Source organism: Astyanax mexicanus, chromosome 12, assembly GCF_023375975.1.
Source record: "Astyanax mexicanus isolate ESR-SI-001 chromosome 12, AstMex3_surface, whole genome shotgun sequence".
Lineage (NCBI taxonomy): Eukaryota > Metazoa > Chordata > Actinopteri > Characiformes > Acestrorhamphidae > Astyanax > Astyanax mexicanus.
The window spans coordinates 46,761,153-46,788,533 of record NC_064419.1 but is presented as its reverse complement, the minus strand read 5'-3'; the positions used below and the strand labels follow the sequence as shown (position 1 = coordinate 46,788,533).

General features: G+C 32.8%; 2 protein-coding genes across 2 annotated transcripts in view; one reads left to right on the top strand and one right to left on the bottom strand.

Moving 5' to 3' along the window:
* rnf11b (ring finger protein 11b) overlaps positions 1-27,381 on the top strand; it is a 160,513-nt gene that overhangs the window by 52,882 nt on the left and 80,250 nt on the right. The window lies entirely within an intron of this gene.
* cdkn2c (cyclin-dependent kinase inhibitor 2C (p18, inhibits CDK4)) lies at positions 5,489-21,056 on the bottom strand. Its single transcript, XM_007231668.4, has 2 exons — positions 19,966-21,056; positions 5,489-8,852 (listed from the first exon to the last, which is right to left on the bottom strand). The coding sequence occupies exons 1-2, from the start codon at positions 20,092-20,094 to the stop codon at positions 8,463-8,465; spliced, it is 519 nt and encodes a 172-aa protein (XP_007231730.2). The 5' UTR covers positions 20,095-21,056; the 3' UTR covers positions 5,489-8,462.

The window sequence follows — 27,381 nt, the reverse complement described above, 5'->3', positions numbered from 1 at the left end:
TATCAAACCACAGGACCTATTAATCTAACCAGCACTGCACCATTAATCTGTTAACAAACATCAGCCAATAATCCAGCTTGGAAAAACAGATATCTGATTGGAATTACAAGTTAGCTGATAGCATTGTCCGTCTGATTAAACACCTAAAAATCTGAAATGTCACTATTCATTGGGTTCTAATGGTTGACTCTTGAGTCATTCAGGCCTCAGTTAGGCCTCAGGCCTCAATTACTACTAGACCATATTATTTCATTTACCATGTCATATACAATTACACTCAATCTACTGTATGAGGTATTTCATTCACATTCTTCTTTAATATACAGTACAGGCCAAAAGTTTGGACACACCTTCTCTTTTACAATGCGTTTTCTTTATTTTCATGACTATTTACATTGTAGATTCTCACTGAAGCATCAAAACTATGAATGAACACATGTGGAGTTTTATGTACTTAATAAAAAATGAGCTGAACCTCCACAGTCACCGGACCTGAACCCAATCCAGATGGTTTGGGGTGAGCTGGAGCACAGAGTGAAGAAGGCAAAGGAGCAACAAGTGCTAATAAACACCTCTGGGAACTCCTTCCTTCCTGTAAGACTGTTGGAAAACTTTTCATTTCAGGTGGCCACCTCTTGAAGCTCATTGAGAGAATGATGCCAAGAGTGTGCAAAGCAGTAATCAGAGCAAAGGGGGGCTATTTTGAAGAAACTAGAATATAAAACATGTTTGTTTTAGTTATTTCACCTTTTTTTGTTAAGTACATAAAACTCCACATGTGTTCATTCATAGTTTTTATGCTTCAGTGAAAATCTACAATATAAATAGTCAAAATAAAGAAAACGCATTGAAAAAGAGAAGGTGTGTCCAAACTTTTGGCCTGTACTGTAAATGAAGACGACGTACCCGCATAGATTTTGCCATGGAGTAAAAAGTTAGGAAACAGCAAAACAATATTGAGCAATTATACAGAAATGGCACAACGTCCGCTGTAATCTCAGTGTGCGAGCAGAGCAATGCCTCTGCAATACCAACAAAAGCACTCCTGCTAAAACCCACTTTAATACACATATTACACAGAGCTAGGAAATATACCAAAAATTATAACCTATATAAACACATTAATGTATTAAATACTGTACGTTATCACAACGTTATCATTAGGTTGCATTACAATCTCTCGTTCATTATATTATTCATGATCTGACAGGAAAATACATCATGTACAGCTCTGCAAAAAAATTAAAATAAGAAACCACTTTTAAAATGACGAGTTTCTTTGATTTTACCAAATTGAAAACCTTTGGAATATAATCAAGAGGAAGATGGATGATCACAAGCTAAATTTTTGCACCAGGAGAGTAAAGCATAAAGTTAGCCAAAAGCAGTGTGTAAGACTGGTGGAGGAGAACATGATGCCAAGATGCATGAAAACTCCCAAGATGCAAATATTGATTTCTGAACTCTTAAAACTTTATGAATATTAACTTTTAATGTTTTCTTTGCATTATTTGAGGTCTGAAAGCTCTTTTTGTCTTTTTTGTTATTTCAGGCATTTCTTGTTTTCTGCAAATAAATGCTCTAAATTACAATATTTTTATTTGACATTTGGGAGAAATGTTGTCCATAGTTTATAGAATAAAACAACAGTGTCCGAGAAGTGGTCTCTTCATTTTTTTTTCCAGAGCTGTATATTAGTGCATTTCAACATTGTGACACCATGAATGGTACAACTCTACACAATATAACTGTGTTTTCTAGGAACCATTCATTCACAATTCTTCAGCATTTCAAGTTAAAACCTTTAGTTTTTTTTTAAGAATATTAATGCTATGAAGTGAAATATTATTTCTGTTCATAGATCTGGACGATACAATATGATATATTATATGATGAAAACCTTAAAAAAGCTACCTAGCACAAGACTGTACTCTGTTCCCCACATGTATTTTTGCTATATTGCTGAGACTTAGCTCAGAATACCATTATTTACAATTTTACAATAAATGGACGTGACCTCAATACTATTTAATAATATCGTTTATTATGCTCATTTGTATGTTTGTTCACATATATATGGTAACAGTGAACAGTATTCCGTACACACAGTGTGAAGTGACTGCAGAAGGTAAATAAAAAGTATATATTCCCCAAACTATGTTTAACTAAAATTGTGTGGTCTTTGAAAGAGTATATTTCCTTTGTTTGCTATTATTTTATCATTATGTCAGTGGAATTTAAATTATACTACAATTACAAAAATATAACTTATAGCAATCATTTCTGGCACAATATACTGTCCACAAAAAAGTATTGTAAAAGGCCTTGGGTGAGCATTAACTGATACATTATTATTTCCTAAATATAGGTAAACTTTATCAATTTTGTGTTCCTACTGATACACCCAATAACTGTTGGCTACATCTCAACAAATTCCTGAATTTGCAAAGACACACCTAACATTACTTAACATAAACAGGGGGTTAAATACACACACACCACACACACACACGCATATATATACGTATTGTGCAAATGTTTTAGGCACCTGTGGGAATTTTAGTAAAAAAAAGCTTCTTATCTGGGCACTAAGTGTTTATAAGCTCAGTAAAACACTAACTTAGCATTACAATAAATACAAACAGCAGGTTTACAAAAAATCTTATGTTTTCTTTAAAACATCTAATCTCTCCTCATCTGACTTTAATAGAGTTATTTCTAGTTTTCATCATATTAATCAACACATGGTTTGGTAAATTGGTAAATGTGGTAAATCAGGTGAGCTGCTGATGGAACTGAACATAATATACACATGCTGGCTGAGGAACATTCAGGTGAAATCTGGAAAATCTGGAATGCTTTTCACCTCGGCTCACAGGATGTAATATACTTAGTTAAAAATGAGAATTCCTTGTTGCGTTTTACTGTATGTATGTTCATTTGCATCTGTTTAAATCATATGTGCTGCTTTTATTCAGGTAAAAACACTCATATTGCTGAGATAAATGGATTACTGTAATTTGCTTTGGTGCCTAAAACCTTTGCACAGTACTGTATACGTGGTGATAAAATGTCGCTTACCGATTAAGTCTTATTTTATCGATTTATAAATCCGCGCCAAATCAGCTGGATAACGCCGTTTTTAGCCCCTGTTTTCTGAATGAACTGATGAACTGCAGTGTTGCCAGTGAAACCAGGAAGAGGTCGTTTACACACACATGTGTGAAGCCCTGCACGAGCTTCCGATAAATAAGATTTTATTTCTATTTCATTTTAGCGACTATATGGCGATCTTTGCGCCTGAACGAGCGCGCCAAAAATTGGAAAGCCCCGATCTGAGTATTATAGTGGGCTGAGCTAAAGCTGTGTTCTCATTTCACACCGACCTAACGGATTTCTTATTTTGGGTTCACTTCCTCAGACAAACATTTGTGGCGATTTTCTTTCTCTCTTTTTGTGCTTTCGCTTTGTAAAAGTGTTAAACACAATTTACACGCTAGTTATTTCCTTTTAGTCAGGCAAAAACTGCAATTAGAGCTTTAAGCCATATTTTACAGTTTAAATAACTTTAGTTGTGGATTTTGTTTAATTTTTACTTTTTTTATTGACAGAAAAATAAGCTAGCAAAAACAACCAAGGACATAATAAAACTAGCACAGCATTTTAGTTTATAGTTTTAAGATAATCAACTACACGTGGTTTAATTTAAGTTAATTATTTTAAGACTTTACACAAACCACACGACTAAACCATTATTGGGGAAAATAGTTAAACTATAACATTAAACTTACATGTATGTTTAGGGGGAAAAAACAATAAAAGGTTATGACATAATAAAATGAAGTGTTGTTGAAATAAAACGGGGAAAAAAACAATCAACGCAAAAGATTAAAGCAATCCAAAACTTAGGTCAGTTTTTCCTTAGACTCTTTTAGATGTATAAAAAACAGCACTTATCAAGATTTAACACACATTTGTGTTAAATAATGTTTAGATCAATATGATTATAAGACTTTAAATCTTCAAAAGATACTTAAAAAATATTTTACTTTAGGCATAAACTAACAACAGCATGCGGCGGCGTTAAAATAAAACGGCGGAAGAAAATGAACGAAAAAGCTTACAATCCAATGAAGAATAAAGTTAGACAATCAAATAAATATGAATATAACTAAAACAGCAACTCTGATTGACTTCACAACACCACAGAGCTTGAGAAGCCAACATGTGGACCAATGTATCTCTATGCAGAAATATATACACGCACATACATATACTAAAACAAAAATTGCCAAAAGTGCAATTAAATTAGTATTGTCTTGACAATATATGTCATTATCTTAGCTGTTTACACTACATATTATAATATATATATATGTTGTAATGAGCAGACATAGAAGTGAAAATCATCTTTAAATAAACTGTAGGTTGGGATTCGTTTTGTAAATTTAATTTCATGGGTAGTAAAATATTCACCAAGGTAAATGACTAAATGAAGCAGCTCATTGCAGTGCTTATAACCAAATAAAACACAAACAAAAAAGTTTTTACCGATAACAGTGATTAAAAGTGTTTTATCTTTAACTGCGTCATTCCAAAAAATAAGAAACCTTTAAATGGATCCAGTTAAATGTATTCAGTGCCTTCATTGCTTACACCACAAAAATATGTTAGGTTACATATATTTTGAGCTAATAGCGTTGTAGGGATCATCTTGGTCAGTGTAACGTTTAATAATTATTTATTTTTATTTAACAGTTTGAGGCTTAATGCAAACATAGAAAATTGGATGTAAAAACTCAATAATTCATTTTTTTGTAGTGCAGTGTACAATAAATAGGTTTTCATCCATTTTTCAATTAATTTTCAAAAATGTACAAATAAAAAAATCGAGAGAAGATTCAACATTTCATTTTTCTTAAAATTCTGTTTGCGAAAGGCTGAAATAAAAAACTCGATAATTGAAAATTGGATGAAACCAATTTCGTCTTCATTTTGAATGTAATACAGTCAGAAAATTAAACTACTAAACGTTACACTGACCTACGTTGTTTGATCGTGCTATTTTTCATGCTTTAGAAAGATATTTACCTATTTTCCTTGTTTTGGACCATAATGTGCTCGAAGCATCCAGAGTCTAAATTTTCGATTCGGTAAATGAATGAAGAAAAATATAAGGCGTTTAAGAGCGTTTATAAGAGTTATAACGTTTAGAAGAGTTTATAAGAGTCTTAACATTTTAAATTGTATGTAGTTCAGCTTTTAAACGAAATAAATACAGCTATAGTTAGCTATAGCGAAATGTGTGGCCTACATACAATTTAGTTTAGTGTTTTATGCATAGATGTAACTTTATTTGATCATTAAAATCTTGAGAATCACTACGAACATAAAACATAGCCAGCTAAAATAGCTCAAACAGTAATCAGTAGGCTAGGTAACCTCAGTTACATTGATGTACTGAAATCATCACACAACAACACCAACGTTTAGTCACAGCGATTTATTGCATCATATTAATCAATCAAGCTCAATTCTTAACCGTCAATTAGTATTTATCAGATAGGCTTAATAGACAATACAATAGTTTTGACTTAGGCCTCCCAATGCCGGTGTTCTGTCGAGTTTTGTCACCCTGTCAAACCGTGCTGCCCTTGTGTATATTTAAATGTGAAAATGCCAGATGCAAGAAAATCCCCATATTTAAACATGCTTTCGGTAGAATATTTGGAAAGCCTGATTCAATATACCTGGAGAGAGTTTAGAGTTATTAAGGGTGATTATAACCCGTATTTTTCATTGCTCAGTAGGCAGTAGAACATAATGAGTGGGCATGTTGATATAGTTTTTTAAAGCCAGAGATAATGATACTGGCTAAATTGATGTAAGAAGTGAAGAAATAAACATTTTGCGTGTGTCTTTTTCAGAAAACGAAGCATAATATGGTTCTATACAGTGTATATTTAATGAATTAAACATTCATAAAATATATGCAGAGGGGAATCAAGTTAAGTCTGTGTTAGGAGAGATTAGCTGCTTCTAACCAAGTTAATAGCTTGCGGAACAGCTAACATAGCTGCTAATGCTACAAGTTAAGCAATAAAAGGGTTAAAAGCAAATTACACTGAACAACAAATTACCTAACGTTACCTTGTGGGAGTGAGTTGGAAAAACTGGAAAAGTGGTTAATTTACCCTTAAAATGTGTCTTCGCGATTTGTTGGGATTTTTTTGGGTCATTTACGCATTTGTAAAACTCAAATAATAATAAAGACAAATAATGGCAAGGGGTTTCCGAGGGGGGTAAATTAAAAAATGCGCACTGGTTTTGAGAAGCACATCTCGACAGAACACCGGGTCTAACTGCATTTCACTGTTAATATTAATATCTCACATCTTAGGGAGCTTGCTACAGATTTCACTAATTTTACACAGTAAAACTGCGAAAATGTACAGTGAATCCTGCGTTTAGCCTCCATTTAGCTTAAGTTAAAGATGTTACCTTTATTTGGGAACCATCTAACACAGCCTGTCTTTGGTTTGCAAGTAACAAAATAAAGATGCAACCAAAAATAATAAAAAGACATTCACAGTTCACAGTTAACTCTGATAAAGTAATACAATGCATTATATACAAGCAAAAGTGCAATTAAATTGTCAAAACAGCGAAAAACAGATGGACAATATAAGAGCAGCAGAGCTTCTGACGCTGACCTTTGCAGGCCTAGTGCAATTATTTCTGCAAATAGTTTTTTTTTCATTAATATTTGATTTAAACTTTGATGCTGTTCTAACTCTGCGGTCATCATAGGGATGGCAAGCCTAAAATATATAACTGTAAAAAATGGCAGCTGTATAAAGACCTTATATAAACCCTTCGTCCAAAACGCAAGAAATGCTTGATGCCTTGCTTCCTATCCACTTAGAAGGCAGTAAGTGATACATATTAAAAAATATCTACAGCTCACGAAAAAAATAAGAGACTACTTAAAAATTATACGTTTTTTTTATTTTACCAAATTGAAAACCTCTGAAATATAATCAAGAGAAAGATGGATGATCACAAGCCATCAAACCAAGCTAAACTGCTTGAATTTTTTCACCAGGAGCGACATAAAGTTATCCAAAAGCAGTGTGTAAGACTGAGGGAGGAGAACATGCCAAGATGCATGAAAACTGTGATTAAAAACCAGGGTTATTCCACCAAACATTGATTTCTGAACTTGTTTGCTTTGAATTATTTGAGGTCTCTTATTTTTTTCCAGAGCTGTATATCGCAATTGAAAATTTGGTAGCTTTGTTTAGCTGCATTGTATTTAGCTGTTAGCACAAGAAAAGAAACCGCAAGGCTTGATTAATAAACTTGGATATAGACATTACTGCGTGTCAAAAATTACAAACAAATAGGGCAGCACTTATTGCATTTCAGAATATAGATATTAGTCACTCTTTCAAATAAAACCAGGGATAAACTTCACACTTCTTTCATACTTGTTCTCATTGGAGTGAAACAAAATCACCCCAATAGTATCATTTTATTACTATAATAAGAATAAAGTTCATGTCACTATGACAATGCTTTAGAGCAGCTGGAGAGAAAAACAAAAAATATATAAAATACAGCCGACCACACTGCAACAAGGTCAGTGGAACATTTAGCAGTTCTGTTTTCTGAACCTTTTGAAGCTAAGTTTAAAAATAGAAAATCAGTTTTCTATTTAGTTTAGCAAAAAAAATCAAATGTGTTTTCATCCATCTATCCTCCAATTTTCTCTTTTTTTATTTCTGCCCCTCACAGTATGAATTTCAAGAAAAAAATGTAATTATGAATCCTTTTTTCCCGATCTTTAAATTTTTGCATCATGCAACAAAAGCACTTTAGAATATGACATCAGAATGTTCCAAAACTCCTTTACTATAGAAAACTAGTTAATATTACCAAACATTGTAAACCTTATTCTTTTTTGGAATTTAAGTGATAAACATTACACTGACCCATCAGGTTTTGTTAGGAGATGCTTGTATATTTTGTATTTTAGAATTTAGCCTCAAATAGTCAGAAAACTGAATTTTTAAATATTAAACTTACCCGTCAGATTGTGTTTCATATTTTTTGATGTGTATTTTTTATTTTTAGAATTTAGCCTCAAATTGTCAGAAATTTAAAATGCTAAACATTACATTGACCCATCAGATTTTGTTGCATATTTTCGATGGATATTTATTTTTTTATTTTAGAATTTTTAACTGATAAACACACTGACCCAAGAAGATGCTACAAGCAGGTGTGTGTATTAGAACCTTTAACTGGACCTGTTTTACAACATAAGAAAAGAGGTAGTTGGCGAAATATAGCAAGAGCTAATTTTTTGCTACTACTTTATAAACGCTCGTTCAGCCAGTCAGCGCACACACACACGCACGCGCGCACACACACTTGAAAAGCCTGCTGGGGCTCAATAATTAGTCTAAACTCTGCGGTTGTTGCGGGGTTTGCGGGGGCTGGTAGCTCTCTAGCCACCGCGCAGTGTCCTCCCGGCGGTGCGCGCGCGCCAGCTCGATAGGCGTAAGTCCCTCGTGGTTGCGCGAGAAGAGATGCGCAGTGCACGGTGCAAGCAGACGCACGGCGTCCAGGTGGCCCTCGCGCGCCGCCAGGTGCAAAGGCAGGTTACCGTCTTTGTCCTTGAGGTTGACGTCAGCTACGTAGGTCAAAAGCACCGCGAGCGTGTCCGCGTGGCCTTCGCGCGCCACGTCGTGTGAGATGGTCAGGTCCTTCACCGGGTCGCGCAGGTTCGGGTCCGCGCCCTTCTTCAGCAGGAGCTCCACCACCGCGGGACAGCCCATCTTCACCACCTGCCGCGGGGAGATCAAAGAAGATCAAAGAGTTCAAAGGATGTTAAAAAAACACAATATTTATTTAGTTTTTTTGACTACATAGAAATCATTTTTATCAGATTAAATTTACCCACTTCAATCATTTTATTGCCTTTCAGTGCTGTGTGCACCCTGTAACAGCAAGCTGGGTGGTCAATTTTAACACAAATTTGAATTTGATGAAAACGCGGTTGAATTAGACCCTAGATTAACCACGTTTCCACCAAATTCTACTACAAAATAAATAACTAAATATTATTTACTCACTAAAATTATAAAAAAAAGTAACCGGTAAATAAAATAAAAAGTTAAAACTTATTTTTTTAAATACTTAAAAACTGGGTTGATCTGGAGTTACAAAATTGTTGAATTATCAAATTATTTTATGAATTATTGTGGTATTTTACCAGGGTGGACAGTAGGGCTGGGTGATCTATATATTTATTTTTACTGGTTTTAGTAATATTTGTATCTACCTAATTTTTTTACTTCTAATATTTTTAATTCATCATAACTGAATAATCATAATTGTTTAAGATTAAAAAAAGAAGTTTTACCTTTTTGTTTTCTTTTTACCAGTTACTTTCTTTATGATTTTAGTGATATTTTTAGCTACCTAATTTTTAATGTTTGTTATTTTTTTATTATTCTAATTTATCTCTTTATTTGACTGCTTAACATTTTTAGCTTGTCCACTAATCCTTTTATTCTGAATTATTTAATTTATTCTTATTCATTAAATCATAATTGTTTGTTTGTATTGTCTGTTCCAGATGAAGTTCCTTATTTTAGCTTCATCTGATTAAATACTTAAGTCGTAAATGCTCAGCTTTATTTGTTACAATATTAATATTTTATACAACATATTACAATAGTATTGGTAGGTTATTGTTGTTTACAACAAGTGTTTGTAGTTTTTTTGTTTGTACTGAATGGATAAAACTGTTATAAAAAAAAAACTGTTATATTTATAATAAAGAAAACATCCATATATTCAGTTGCAGTATGACACTCTTGAAATATTAAAAAGATATCAATGTTTTTCCATATTGACATTGTAATAATATTACGATATTATATATTGTTATATAGGATATTATATTACAATATTACTTTAGTGTCATATTACTCACCTCTATAATCGATATATTTCATGTTTGATATAATAAAACACAATATCGTTTATACCAATAAATCGACAATCTCTTCTCTTCACAGGTCATGAGAACAGACCTGACATTGTTTCAGTCCAGATTTATTAAAAAGTAAAACTCAAACTGAATTTTTATTCACTTATTAAACTTTAGATACACTTTTTTTCCAAAAGCACACTGTATTTTTTTGTGTTTCTAGTTTTTATGCTACTTGAAGTAAAAAAAACATTTATTTTAAGTTTATTAAATGTTTTATAATTAATTAGTGTAATTTGAATTGCCTTTCAGCTGCTGACTGAAGTTGCACAAAGCACTTTTGTTGTTTAGTCGAATAAGTTTATACAGAACCATGATGTTTTTGATGATGTGATCAAACTGCAACCATCTGGGACATTAAACTTTATAAAGTATTAAATAAAAGCACATAAAATTTGCCAGTTTTAGTGTTAAGTTTACACAGAGTCTTACTTTCATTTGTTCATTAGCTTTGTACTTTTAACTTTTGGTTCTTTTTTTAACGATGTCCCTTTTAAAATGAATCGGGGGTGGGTAGGGGATTTCTTTAGTCATAAATAACACTGAAATAATGAAGCTTTTTATTTATATGATTCATATGCATATATTTTACATGTGCAAGTATTTTACATGAATTTTTTTTTATTTTTTTGAGACACAAAGGCCAATCATATGCACAACTTTTGCTGTGCACAGGAAAGAAGCTTTAATCTTCCTCTAAATAACCCAGGCATACTCATTGTCACATGTTGGTTGCGATACAGAACCTAAACAGGAAATATGTAGGTTTAATCACATGAAAATACTCAGTATTACAATGAAAATATAAAAGCAGATGCCTCTTTTTAAGTTTTTCTTTTTTAGAAGTTACGTTGGTTTGCTTAAAGCCTGCATTAACACTGAAACCCAGCAACACTACATGCCCAGTATAGCTCCCAGCACCAAAATCCATAAAACAGCCCAATATATCACATTTGTATGGTACTTTCTAGCTGTGAAACCTGATTTCTGACCTCCTGGCTGGACAAGCTGGTAGAGGCCTACAGTCTTTTAGCTTAACTTCACACTAGGTCACTGGAAATCCTTAAAAAAAGTCACTTTTAGTCGATGTGAACAAGATTCTGTTCTAAAATCTCACTCATACTCATGTATCACACTGTAGTACACTTTAAAAATGAAAACATTGAAAAAAACTCTGATTTTAAGGCAACTTACTGCCTTGAAACACCATCAGCTATTCAAAAAACATTTTGTTGAGATCAATCATTTTTATATATGTATAAAAGCTTTAAATATTAAGTCTTACCAACCTAAAAATTCACTTTATTTTTTTTAGGTGGCCTAACTTAAGTTGCATAAAATGTGTATATGTGTCATTTCTGCTGACTATCATTTAGGATGAACTAAAAAAGAAAGTTGTGTCAATCACATGTTTTACATTAATCAAATTATGTGTGTAATCTATACTTTTATTCATTAAAAAAAAATAGCAACTGGGAATTTATCACTATTACATATCTGTCTTTCTGTACATATAAGTTGAACCCAGCCAGCCTATAGTCTATATACACTCAGCAACACAATAAACACAGTAACTTGCTCATATAGCCTACAACATTGAGACCAGGCTATAGTTCACTATTATAGAACGCATATACAATATATACAGCAGCAGCAGCCTGGGGGGAATGACTACATACTGATGGTGAGCGAGCCATGGGATGACACGCCCAATATGCAAATAGCGTGACCAACATCAGGTGAAAACCCCTGCAAAATTGCACAGTAGACCCTGTTTATCTAAAGAGTAAAACTGAGCATGTGCAGAAATGCAGATTAGTTGGTTTGGTTTCAATTCAGTTACAGTTCAGTTACAATTTCTACATTTTTTAAACAAGAAATTTAATAAAGTTAGTTGAGATGATTAGTTAAAGATATAGTTTGTGGTGCAATTCAATATTTTGTGTTTAGATGACCTAAAAATCACATTAAGGGGTGTGCAATAATATCACCAACATTTTTGAATATGGTAAATGATATTATACCCTGTTTTTAGCAAAAGAAAAATTCACAATGTTTCTTATTTCCCATTATATATCGACTAGAGACCAGTATCATTTATTTTATTTTAATCCTGGATATATGGAGATATATGGAGTGCATTATTATTATTAGTATCATGATATTCTGGATCATTGACTTCTGTTACAAATCTGATAAAAATTATTGTATTTTTTGAATATCTCAGTAAGGGGTGTGCCATATAATATTGTATGCAATAATAAATTTTAATGTTCATTTTGTTGCAGTAGTGTTGTCTTGATTTATTTTTTTATTCAGTGTTGTGTCATATCGCCAAGAGTATAATTATCATGAAAATACCATGAAATATTATGATTTATTTTTTTGGAAAAATATTGTCCACTAGGGGTGGGCGATATGGCTCTAAAATAATATCACGATATTTCAGGGTATTTTTGCGATAACGATATACTTGCCGATATTGGAAAACTAAATTAATTAATTAATTTCAGGTATATAGTATAATAGTATAACAGAATAATCATAATGTGGCAAAATAAATAATATAGAGTAAAATAATATAATGCAGCAAATAATATTGCAGAATATTTAGTGCATGCATATAAACTGCAAACTAAAACAAATATACAATAAATACACCTAAAGCTTCACAGTAAATAATAGACTACTTTTAAGACAGAACAGCCCTATTATCACGATATGGATTTTTAATATCATGATATTTCTGTGTCACGATATATTGTATACAATATAATATTGCCCACCCCTAATATATATATATATATATATATATAAAAGAAATAACCAGTAAATAATCTTCAATATAGCCATAAATAAACCGGTACATTCCAATATAGATTAGATAGCGCAGCAGCCTACATACACTGAATATTTGTTGACTCAACAAACAGGGATTTCCCTAAATGTGTCCCACAACTATTACTACTAATTCTGAAGCTGAAACAAGATGCTTATGTAAATACCGTATATAATTATGAGTAACCAGTACTGTATTATACCGTGTTATTTGTGTATTCACATCTAGGTCTAGTCTTACTTCTTGTTTTCTGTTTATGTTACGGGTCAATTTGACCCAATTTAAAGTTTAAAGATGTAGGAAAAACAGTTAAAAGTATTTTTTCAGTTTGAAAAAACTTCTTCTGCTTGCCTTAATAAGTGTAATCTACATTATACAATATAAAAAGGATTCATCTCACATATTTGTGATCACCAGCTGCAAAAATTAACTAAAACAAAATTGCAATGTTATATTTTAATGTTATGTAAAACTATTGTTTTATATGTTGGTCTTTTAAAAGTAATAAAGTAGTGAAACATTAAAAAAAGACTGAACATGTATTTTTTTTTAATGAAAAATAAGTGAATTATCCAAATTAAACCATTATCTGTTAGAGTTAAGGAAAAGTAATGCACTAAATATTGATTATATTGATAATAATTAGTAATGGAGTTAGTAACAAAATATTCACTCTGCTTGTTAGGATTTTTTTCTGATATATTTTGGATAATTAAACATTAATATGACCCCCGAACACCACTGCTGGTTCTGAAAATGAACATAATAGGAGGGTTAAAAAAAAGTATAGCTATTCTGAATCAATATTCTAATCAATAAGATAATTACCATTTTTTAAACTGGCCAAAAGCAAACTAGCAAAGAGCTTTTAATGGAAATAAACCCATAAGTGTGGTGTTTGGCATTAAACAACAATATACCTACTAATTTTAGTACATTTAAAATTAGTTTTATACTTTTATACATTATACGAACATATAATATCCAGATTATTCAGTGTTCAGCCCATCTAAACATCTAAACATCGAGTAGTGTAGGTTACTATGCTATAAAGGGTACCACTTTAAAATAAGACTACCTTTATAAAGGGTTTATAAATGGTTTACAATTAGTTTATTAATGCCTACTAATTAGGTTGTAAATGACTTAAAAATCATTAATAATCAGTTATAACACATACGTAGAAAGGGCAGCAATATAGATGGCTGTGCGTTCACTATTTGGCAAACAACAGGTCATTGTTGCCCTTTCTACGTATGTGTTATAACTGATTATTAATGATTTTTAAGGCATTTACAACCTAATTAGTAACCATTAATAAACTAATTGTAAACCAATTATATACCCTTTATAAAGGTAGTCTTATTTTAAAGTGGTACCCTATAAATGCTATACACGACTATATGGCTGGTAAAGTAATTGCTATGCAATACTAATAAATGAATTAAAACATGATAAGCAAATAATACACAATACTGTATCAGTCTTATCAGTATTGATGGCATATCACAGTGTGTATTTGCTATGCAGCCTTTAAAACCGTTATAAAATAGCAAATATATCAAATAGCAAATTTTAGTATTAGTATTATCTTTACCCATATAGTAGAATGCAATTGGATATAGGCCATAAAATATACCACATATACCACTATAGCAATCTAATATAACATAATCTTTTACAAATATTAATACATCCAGACTGCCCATCTAGTAAAATGTAAATGCAAACAGGCCATATAATACACTCCTATTACAACTATTAATACCCCCCAGCAATCTAGTATAATGACTTTTTATTATTATAAATGGGGTAAATACTACACACAGACTACTAAATCTACTGTAATGCAATTAAGAATAGACTATAAAATATTATATGATAAAGACCTACTGCTAATCTAAAAGATATGTAACTGTACAAATAGGCCACAAAATACATTATAAAATACACCTACTTTCCCATCCATTGGGATGTAATAAAAAATAGCCATACAATATAATATAAACTAAAGTACACCTGTTATCCACATAGTATAATATAATTACAAATACGCCATATAATTTAATGAAAAATACTCTTACTACCATTCCAGCAGAATATAACTATAAACAGGCTATATAATAAAATTTAAAATACACCTAGTACCTATCCAGCAGAATATAATTAAAAATAGGCCATATAATATTATGTAAAATACCTATCTAATAAATGCCTATCTAATAGAAAGTCATTAAAAGTAGGCCATAGAATATATGTAATATTATATAAAATACACCTTCTAGAATGTAATTTAAAATAGGGAATGTGTCTTATAAAGAACACCTATGGCAATCTATAACATTGTCTTTTTTTGTAACTGGGTAAATATTATACACAGACTGCCCATTTAGTAGAATGCAAATAAGATACTATCATAAAAAGTGTAAAGTGTAATTTGGCTGTAAAATGTAATATAATATGCATCCAGTAATATGCAATTCAATTTAGTCCTAAAAATACCATATAATATACACCTACTGAACATTGTAGAATATTAAAAAAACAGGCCTTATGATATATAAATACATCTATAGCAATCTAATAAAATATAATTAGACATCAGGTAAACAATATACAAATATTGCATATAGAGTAATGCAATAAAAAAAAAAATAGGCCATATAAGTATAGGTATGGTAAGTAAAATACACCTACTGCCCATCTAAGGTAATGTAATTTAGAATAGGCAATTAAATATTATATACATCTTCTGCCCATCTAGTTTAATGTAATTTAAAACATGCAGTTTGCCACATAATTTGGGAATAAAATTTACTATAATAATAGTTAATAGTATACATCTAATATATCCATCTACATTAATGTAATAAAAAATTAGGCCAAAAACATCACATCATATATACACTTATGGAGTATATAGTAAAATGTAATTTAAAAAAATGTCCATGTAATATAATATAAAATGCACCTACCAGCCCATTACACATTCAAAATAAATGTATTTAAAAATAGACCATATACAACTATATATTCAACTATATTTTATAAAATAGGATAAATAATACAGCTTCTAGTATTCATGTAAAATGCAAATTGGATGTAATTAATGCATTTAATACCACAAAACTGAGTATAACCTGCTATCACAAAACCTAAAATATCACCTGATACTGTAGTTACATCTAGTGTTAAAAATACAAAATAGGCCATAAAATATTATATTATTTACATTTATGATCCATGTAGTGTGTTGTTAAAAATATATATATTTTAAAATTGGTGTAAACAATATACACAGACTACATAGACTGTTCATCTACTACATGTTATACAGAGATAAGCAGATAATAAAAAACAGCCGATATTAAAATAACAGTTCTGAATTGTTTTTTAGCTTACTTCTTTATTTTTACAACCGTTTTTTCACTATCTCTGATATTTAATGCATTTATAATGTAGATATGTGTCTAAATTTGTTTGGATCTAACTGTCTGTTTAGGAACCTATACATTTGCATCTATTCTAATGTACTTAGAAATAGGCTATATAATATCATATCACATATATGACTAATGTAATGTAATGCAACTGTAAAAAGGCAATATCACTGTAATAGTTTTAATATCACTGTAGCAATATTTTATAATGTTGTTTTTTTTTTAAAATGGGGTAAAAATTTACACCTATTGCACATATTGTACAATCTAAATAAAACAGACCATTTAGTATCATATAACATACTATTACATATCCTAAAATATCACCTACCACCTAATATAATTAAAACAAGCCATGAAATACTATATGAAATACATTGACTACCCATATAGTGTAATGAAATTCTGAAAAGCCATAAATCTGGAAATTTGCCATATAAAATAGCCATAAAAATTGACTACAGCAATCTAATAGAAAGTTAATAAAATTAAACTTTATTTATTAACATAAATCTACTACCCATCTAGAGTAATGTAATTAAAATTAGGCCATATAATACCATCTACACCTTCTGACCATCGAGTGTAATTTAGTTAAAACAGGGTATAGATTACACAACTACTCCCCACCAGGTAGAATAATAATAGAGTAAAATGTAAAATAATATAATAATATATTATAATATAGAATATTATATTACACACCTAATACCCTTCTAGTGTCATGTAGTCAAAATTAGGCAGTTTGCCATTTTAAATGGCCATACAATTAACCAAAGCAATCATCATTACAAAAGGTAATTAAAGAGAAGTGGAGTTAATAATATACATCTACTACCCATCTAAAGTAATATAATTCAAATTAGGCCATAAAATATCATACCATACATACTCATTGACTATCTAGTGTAAAATCATCAAAACAAGCCATGAAATTTCATATAAAATACACTTACTATCCATCTAGTGTAGTGTAATTTTAAAAAGGTTATAGAATATGATATACACCTAATACCCATCTAATGTAATGTAATAAAAATCAGGCAATTTAAAATAGAAAATATAGAATTGCCATAAAACTGACTTAAGCAATCAAATAAGTTAACAATATACGTCTACTAGCTATCTAGAGTAAAGTCATTAAAACAGGCCATGAAATATATAAAATACACCTATACCCATCTAGTATAATTTAAAAGAAATCAGGCAGTTTGCTATATAAAATGGCCATAAAACTGACTAAAGCAATCTAAAGTAATGCAAATACAGTAATGTTATTAAAACAAGCCATGAAATATTATATAAAATACACTTACTACCCATCTACTGCCATATAACTGTTACTATCAGACCACACGCTGCAGTGTAAAAATACTAATAAAGCTGTAAGACTCCCGGAAAGATTTTCTACTGCCCATCTAAAGTAATATAATTCAAACTAGGCCATAAAATATTATATCATATACACCCACTGCCCATCTAGTGTAATGTCATCAAAACAGGCCATGAAATATCATAAAAAAGACACTTACTACCCATCTAGTGTAAGATAATTTGAAAAAGCTATGAAATATCATATGATATACATCTAATACCCATCTAGTGTAGTGTAATAGAAATCAGGCAGTTTGCCATATAAAATGGCCATAAAACTGACTAAAGCAATCTAAAGTAATGCAAATAGAGTAATGTTATTAAAACAAGCCATGAAATATTATATAAAATACACTTACTACCCATCTACTGCCTTACTATCATTACTATCAGAGCACACGCTGATCATCAGCCTGCAGTGTAAAAATACTAATAAAGCTGTAAGACTCCCGGAAAGATTTTCTACTGCCCATCTAAAGTAATATAATTCAAATTAGGCCATGAAATATTATATCATATACACCCACTGCCCATCTAGTGTAATGTCAGCAAAACAGGCCATGAAATATCATAAAAAATACACCTATTACCCATCTAGTGTAATGTAATAGATAACAGGCAAAATAAACATATATAATTTAAAATAAAAAAATATAGAATTGCCATAAAATTGACTAAAACAATCAAATAGAATGCCATAAAATCTTAGATCATATACACGCACTGCCCATCTAGTGTCATGTCATTAAAACAGGCCATAAAATATCATATAAAATACACTTACTACCCATCTAGAGTAATGTAATACATATCAGGCAATTAACAAATATATATATATATAGAATCGCTATAAAATTGACTAAAGCAATGAAATAAAAAGTACTTGAAAGGAAATAGAGTTAAAAATATATATCTACTACCCATCTATACTAATGTCCTCAAAACAATCCATGAAATATCATATAAAATACACCTACTACCCATCTACTGCCTTACTATCATTACTATCAGAGCACACGCTAATCATCAGCCAGCAGTGCAAAAATACTAATAAAGCTGTAAGACTGCCGGAAAGATTTTCTACCCATCTAAAGTAATATAATTCAAATTAGGCCATAAAATATCATATCATATACACCCACTGCCCATCTAGTGTAATGTCATCAAAACAGGCCATGAAATATCATATAAAATACATCTAATACCCATCTAGTGTAATGTAATTTAAAAAAGGCTATACAATATTATATGATATACACCCAATACACATCTAGTGTAATGTAATAGAAAGCAGGCAATTTGCCATATAAAATTGTAATGTGTAATCTAATAGATACAAGGCAATTTAAATATATATATATATATATATATATATATATATATATATATATATATATATATATATATATATATATATATAATTGCTGTAAAATCGACTAAAGCAATCTAATAAAAGCTAATTTAAAGGAAATGGAGTTAACAATATACATCTACAACCTAGAATCTAGAATAATGTCCTCAAAACAAGCCATGAAATATATAAAATACACTTATACCCACCTACTACCCATCTAAAAAAAATCTAAAAATACTAATAAAGCTGTAAGACTCCTCGAAAGATTTTAAACTACCCTTATAGAGTAATATAATTCAAATTAGGCCATAAAATATCGTATCATAAACCTCCACTGTCCAACTAGTGTAATGTCATCAAAACAAGCAATGAAATATCATATAAAATACACCCACTATCCATCTAGAGTAATGAAATTTACAAAAGGCTATAGAATATCATATGATATACACCTAATATCCATGTAGTGTAATGTAATAGAAATCAAGCAATTTAGAATAACAATATAGAATTACCATTAAACTGACTAAAGCAATCTTAAGTAATACAAATATAGAGTAATGCCATTAAAACAGGCCAAAAAATATCATATAAAATAGCCTACACGTACTACCCATCCTTACCCACTTACTACCTTACTATCATTACTATTTTTGTGTTATTAGAGCATGCGCTGATGCTCAGCCTGCAGTGCAAAAATACCAATTAACTAATAAACATAAAGATAATATATCTGACAGATTAGTTAATGCGGTTATAATGTAGAGCTAACTACCTAATATATATATATTTGTGTTATTAGAGCACGAGCTGATTATCAGCCTGCAGTGGAACATTACTAATAAAGCTAATAAAGTGAAGAAAGTCATCGTCGATTGTTTTATGGTTCTCCAACCTGTAATGCGGTTCTGTTGAACTCGTTCTTCTTGTTCGGGTCTACGTTGCACTGCAGGATCTGCTGGACCATTTTGAACTGCCCTGTTGCAGCTGCGCTGCACAGTTTATCTACTGTGGCTTCGGCCATCTCCACCGGACCCAACCGGAGCCGCGCGCCGCGAAGTAACGGGTTTCTACTTCAAAGCAAGCGGCTGGTGCTGCTTTCCTTAGATGACAATGCCCGAGTGTGACGCGGAGCTCCTCCACAAGTGTAGTAAATACACCCTTCTTCCAGCTCCCACCCCACCTCCCCCTAAAATAAAAAAAAAAAATGGCGCAGTGCCAAGGCCCGCCCTTGTTTTAATATCGCAACAGTGAAGCAAATTTGTAGCCAACATGGAAAACAGGGGGGGATCTCACGCCGGATCTATCCGGGAAGCAGCACCGGCAGCACCGGCAGGAGGCTTGGGGAGGCTCCGGCGCGCTCCGGCGGGCTCCGGCTACCACCTGCGAGAGCACAGCAGCGTGTCCGATCTGCAGCCGGCGAGCCTCCGAAGTTCGTCCCGGCGTCCTCAAGCTCACCCGGGCAGCTGCTCCGTGGCCGCCACGGAGAGCCGGGCTGAGCTGCTTTCTAGAAGTCGTTGCATTTGAAACAAATGCTTTGAACAAACGCAAAAATATAAAAAATATTGCACTGCAAAAAATAAGACAAACAGTTTATCACGCAGCATTACGCAGCAGCTCCAGCGCTGAAAAGACAGTCTCTTTCTCTCTCTTTCTCTTTCTCAAAAAGCTCGTGTTGCATAAACAATAATAAACCCCTCACAAAGCATGCAAAACAATCTGCATATCAATCCGCTCCTCTATCGCAAGCGTTTACCTTCACGCAGGTGCAGGCTGAGCCTCAGGGGGGAAAAATATAATAATAATAAAAGCGCTAAGTTTAAAAAAAGGTCCGCGCATTAAGAGCGAAGACGTTTAGGCTGATACAAAACCCAACAATTTAAGTAAAGTAAAATGAAAAAATATATATGTATATACATATACGCGCGAGGTGTGAAACACAGATAACAGCTAAAAAAGCGTAGAGTCAAACAGTGTCACGTCAAAAAAAAAAAAAAAAAAAAACACAGCCACCCAATGACTTTGCGGAGGATGTGCGCTGTGAAGTTTCCCGCCCGTTTCAAACTTTGAATGTCGTGGTTCAAAGTTGTGCTGCCTTCAAGTTCACCACGAAAGTTGCCTCGTAACAATTTGGGTTACGACTGACTTTGGAGCGCTTCCCAGTGCAACGCGAGTTCTGCTCACTGCTCATGTTTAAGCGGTTTTTAGGTAAAAAAAAAAAAAACACATAGAAGAAGCTGAGGAAGTAATTCTTTCTTTTTCTTTCATTTTTTTTGTTCAGTAACGTTACTTCTGTCTATTTGTTTCCAATTCTGTGAGCGATATTATGCAGTAAGTATCAAGGGTATGTACTTTTTCAGCTCTTTGATATTATTTTTTCACGTAAACATAAGAGTAAATCATTAAAATAAATGCAAAACAGTTGCTGTAAAAGTAGCGGTTTGTATTGACACGCCCCCTTAAGTAAAAAATAAAGTAGTATATAATAAAGTCGGAGCTTGTGCTGCCAGCTCGGACTTGAATACGTACACGACGTGATTTCTGTTCAATTGCAAGTGTGTTTAGGCTTGAAAAACACGAACACATGGGAAGACAGCTTTTTCTTTCGTTTGTTTCTGTTTTTCTGTTGCCAACAGAGCTGTATATATTGACAGGTTCACTTTACGCGCTGATATTTAGTGTAAACGAAACAAAATAAATAAATAACAAACAAAGAGCACTGTATAAGCTCAAGGTGGGCGTTTTTTTCTCATCCAGTAGAAATGTAGGTGTATATCTCATCTTTTCACGCGTGGATGAGAATAGTCTGCACTTGCTGCTAAATAAGCGAAGGGTTTATATTGACACGCCCCCGAATTGTAAAGTCGGGGTTTATAAATAGGAAAACTGGGGAAAATCCCTGTTTTATACTCACATGAATACGGTCGCCAGGTTGTGGCGTCCATTCACATGCAGTAATATCGGAAATATCATAATTCCGACACGATTTGAAGGGAGCGAAAGTTGCCTTTAAGAAGTCGTGCTGCCTTCAAGTCCACCTCGGAAGTTCGTACATACGACTGACTTTGGAGTTCAAGGGGTTTGAATGGAAAAGACACGAATAACAATCAGAAAAACATTTTTTTTGTATCCGTTTAACGATACAGTATCTGATTTTTGTTTAACGTGTGGATGAGGGAAAACGATTAGAAAATAGATAGCAGCTGCTGTTAATTAAATACATTAATAAACTGTTTTGTATTGACTCACCCCCACTCGTAAAGTTTCCCACTGGTAAATACTGTATGTTAGAGTGTTTGAGGTGACGTTCACGTTCATCTGTACTCATTTCGTAAATACGATCATTTATATATGACTTGAAGGTCTCTCAGTTTCTTTTTAAACCAACCACGAGCAGACAAATAAAGTGTTTCAGTTTAAGTCTGTTATATTGAAAAAAATCTATTAATGTGTATTAAATATGAACGGACGACTGAATTAACGTAAAACCGCGGTGTAGCTGCGTGTAGTTAACGTTAAGGCCAGATATAGGAGGCAGTAATTCTGGACATACATAAATACTTACTTTCTGTTATGGTTACATAGTAAAAACAGCAGCGCTACATGACGGAAAAACACGACAAAAACTAAACAAAATCAGATCTGTAACACTGCGCTGTCCCGAGTCCCAACACTTTACCCCAGCCTACCGTGTCCCTGCGGAAGGTACTGGGTTTTAGCTGACGCTGTGGGAAATAGGGAAGCAAGATAGAGAGAAAGAGAGAGGGAGAAAGAGAGAGAGAGTTTGACATCACTCATTTCTCATTTTTTGAAATAAAGGACAGAGACCTCCGCCCACTTTTCACTAACAGACGAGGGAGGAGGCGGGGCTCAACGGTAAACCATCTAAAGTCGAAGAAACACAAATCTATCTATCTCTCTATCTATATATCCATCGATCCATCCATCCATCCATCCACAGTGTCTTGCAAATGTATTAATACCGCTATGGTTGTACCTTATACTGAGGTACAACAGAGTACCTTCCAGCGAAAGTCTTTTTTGTGCCCACGTTTTTTGTACCAGTAAAGATGATAAAGTTTATAAACATGATCATCAACTGAATATGCGTCAAAAACATGATGATCCAAAATAGTCTGGCTTTCAAATGAAAAATTTAATTAAAATATATATTATTTATTAGTACAGTGATACAGAATACAGAACGCACCTTTTGGCTGGTTAAATGGTACAAATCTGTACTTCCTGCTGTTAGGAAAGACACATGTGACCCTGTAAAGACCAATATTATACCTTACAATATAAAATGGGTAAAACTTACAAGCAATTGGTTGTAACCTTACAACCAACAGATCGAGCAAGGAGAGCACTGGTAAGAGAAGCCATCAGGCCCATGGTCACTTTGCAGGAGCTGCAGAAATCTATCACAGGAGTCGTGCACATTTTTCAGGGGGTCCTGGGGTAATTTTCTACATTATGGGGGACCTTCTGTGATTTTATTCCCGAACCATGTATGACGTCCTCTAATAAAAATAACAGGCTGAATTATCTACTGTTTTTCTCTGAACTCTGTGGTCCTCCAGTAATTTTAGTCTTGTCCAGACACACATCTCTGAGTTTCGTCTCCTCATGTTTAATAAAATAGCTATTTGTCCACTGCCACACACATTGGGCACGTGTTTCCACAAAAAAACATGTAAACACAAGAGCGAGTGGAAATGGAGGAGCTACTGAACGCAATGTCATGTAACCGAGAAAGCCTAAAAACTCACTGGTCCTCCGGATGCAAGAGTTTTATCACTGAGTAGAAGTGTGAAATATTTTCACAGACGTCCTCCTAAAAAACTAATCCCGTCCAGATAGGACTTAGGCATTAAGTCACTTAATGAGTTAAAGTGTAACTAAACCCCCTAATTTTGGCTGACTCCACCCTCAGCTCAAATTTGAAAAATGCTAAACATGGGAGGGGTAGTTTGGGAGAGGCAGGGTGATGCAAGGAGAGCACTGGTCAGAGAAGCAGTCAAGAGGCCCATGGTCACTCTGGAGGAGCTGCAGAGATCTACCACAGGAGTCGTGCAATCCACAAATCTGGCCTTTATTTTCCATAAGGAACAAAACCAGTGGTGAAAGAAAGACAAAAGAAGCGGTGTTTGCCACAAGTTAAACTTTTTGGCCAAAATGCAAAGCACAATGTGTGACAGAAAAGTAACACTTCTAATTACCCTGAACAAACCATACCCACTGTGAAACATGGTGGTGGCAGCATCATGCATGTGTGGGGATGCAATTCTTCAGCAGGGACAGGGAACCTGGTCAGAGTTGATGGGAAGATGGATAGAGCTAAATACAAAGCAATCCTGGAAAAATCATGGCTGCATGTCAAAATTTTGAAAACCATGCATCATTTTTGTTCTACTTCACAGTTATGTACTAATTTGCACACATGAAACCTCAATAAAATATTTATCTATAAGTCTGTTTGTCCTTTTATACTGATTTTTTATTATTAAATAAATGTTCCTTATTTTAGCTAAACCTGATCAAAATGGTTTTAATTTTAGTTTTTTTCAGTCCTTTTACATTTTAAATGCTCGGCTGCATTGAAAATGAGAATTACTCTTAATGTATTCCCGAGTGAAAATAAAGGATGATTGATTGATTGATTATATTTTTTGCAGTGAAACAATGCCATTTCTCTCATCCTCAGACAGTTCTTTGCTTTTTTTGTAAAGAAACCTTATTGATTAATTTTAAATTTACAAATACACACAAAAACATATTAACTTATAACACTACACATACATTAACAACATTACATGCACAAGATTACGAATTATTAATTAAAAAATAAGTCCCAAAGTCCCAAGCATTACCTTTGTGATTTCATCTTCTGAGTTCAGTAATAACTTGTTTAAAAACACATTCACTTTACACATATAAATTATCAATTAATCGATAATCGATGTCAACTCTGAAAGTTCTTTGCTATGAGGTGCCATGTTGAATATCCAGTGGCCAGTATGAATGAATTTGACCCAAAGCAGCAAATTTAACAGCAAGATTTTTGAATTGGGCTGTTTTGTACCTTTGTTTTGGTTATGCCGGATTTTTTTTATAAATGCAGAGACAATAGTTTATGAGATTCATTGTTTGTCACATTTATATAGCTTCCAACCTCCTATCATTACACTAGGTAAATACAGCTTTATATTCTATTTTTCTTTACAGCTTTTTATCTTTAAAATGGTTCTTCATCACGTGTGTGGAGCTTGTCTACTTTTGCAGTCTGTAAGTTAACAAGATGTTTAGGAAGTTTAATGTTTCTGGCCAGCGTAGGATATTTACTAGTTCTCGGAAAGTTTGAGACAGAGGAAAACAACACTGTGGTGAACAGCAGTGTCTACATGGCATCCCCTTCAACTCTAGGTTATTTAGAAACTACTTGGTTTCAGAATTACTTGGAAACTGGTTAAGCATATGCTGTGGCTTTCTGCATGGTTCTACTGAAGGGCCTGTGATACTACGTAAATTGTAGGATTACAAACAAAAAGTCTAACAGGTTAAGAATTAAACTCATTTTAATTCTAAACTCTAAATTTAATGTTGTGCCATTACAAGTTAAAACTTTACAGATTTTGTTTAAAGATATAAAGAGTTTAAGGACCGCACCTTTAAGAGATCCAACTATAGAAATAAACTTGACAGACTGAACGTTTTAAAAATGTTAGCTGTAATGTTTAGAAAATGTTAAAAGTATCATTCCCAAAACAAGGAATTAAAACACTGACACAAGTGATGCAGCGACATTACCAGAGTCTTTAAAAAACGATAAATAAACGTACTCTAAGAAAATTCCGTAACGTGACAGATTTAATTTTCTAAGAACGTTAACTGCAACATTCAGAATACGTTCTACTAACCACTATAGAAATGTTAAAGTAACATTCCCAAAGCTAAAAAATTAAACACTGACACAAGTGACGTTGCTGCAACATTACCAGAACATTTTTTAAATATTTAATAGAAATGTTCTAAGAACATCCAGAAAACTTGACCGACTGAACTTTCTAAGAATGTTAGCCATAACGAAAATGTTCTACTAACCATTATGGAAAACGTTCCATAAAACTAAAAATTAAAGCACTGACACAATTGACGTTGCAGCAACGTTATCAGAACGTTAAATAAACGAACATCCAGAGAACATCCAGAAAACTTGACAGACCGAACATTTTAAGAATGTTAGCTGTAATGTTCAGAAAACGGTCTACTAACCCTTATGGAAACGTTAAAAGTAACATTCCCAAAACTAAAAATGTAAACACTGACACAAGTGACGTTGCAGCGACGTTACCAGAGCGTTAAATCTGTAACGTTCAGAAAACGTTGGAACTGTTAAAAGTAACATTCCCAAAACTAAAAATTTTAACATTGACACAAGTGACGTTGCAGCGACGTTACCAGAGCGTTAACGCTGTAACGTTCAGAAAACGTTCTACTAACCGCTGTGGAAACGTTAAAAGTAACATTCCCAAACTAAAAACTAAAACACTGACACAAGTTACGTTGCAGCGACGTTACCAGAACGTTAAATAAAACCGTGCTAAAAACATCCAGAAAACTTGACAGACCGAACATTTTAAGAATGTTAGCTGTAATGTTCAGAAAACGGTCTGCTAACCGTTATGGAAACATTTAAAGTAACATTCCTAAAAAATCCTAAAAATTAAACACTGACACAAAGTGATATTTCAGCGACGTTACCGGGGTAACGATGTAAACGTTCAGAAAACGTTTTACTAATCGTTATGTAAGCATAAAAAGTTACATTCCCAAAACTAAAAATGAAAGCACTGACACAAGTGATATTGCAGCAAAATTACCAGAGCGTTAAAGCTGTAACGTTTAGAAAACGTTCTACTAACTGTTATGAAACCTTTAACAGTAACATTCGCAAGAATAAAAATTAAAACACTGACACAAATGACGTTGCAGCAACCTTATCAGAGCGTTAAAGCTGTAACATTCAGAAAACGTTCTACTAACCGTTATGGAAACGTTTAAAGTAACATTCCCAAAACTAAAAATTAAACACTGACACAAGTGACATTTCAGCGACGTTAACAGAACGTTAAATAAAGACGTGCTAAGAACATCCAGAATCCAGAATCTCTCTTGAAAGACAGAAAATTCTAAAAACATTAGAAATGTTAAAAAAAAACATTCAAAAAATTAAAAAACGTTAAATACAAACGTTCAAAAAACATCCAGAAAACATATTAACACGTTAAAACAGTTACCGTTCATACAA

Excerpts from the sequence above, each read along its gene's own strand:
- cdkn2c (XM_007231668.4), bottom strand. The coding sequence starts at position 20,094 with ATGGCCGAAGCCACAGTAGATAAACTGTGCAGCGCAGCTGCAACAGGG. Across the intron at positions 8,853-19,965 it reads TCAACAGAACCGCATTACAG|GTGGTGAAGATGGGCTGTCC; the intron begins GTTGGAGAACCA and ends TCCCCGCGGCAG.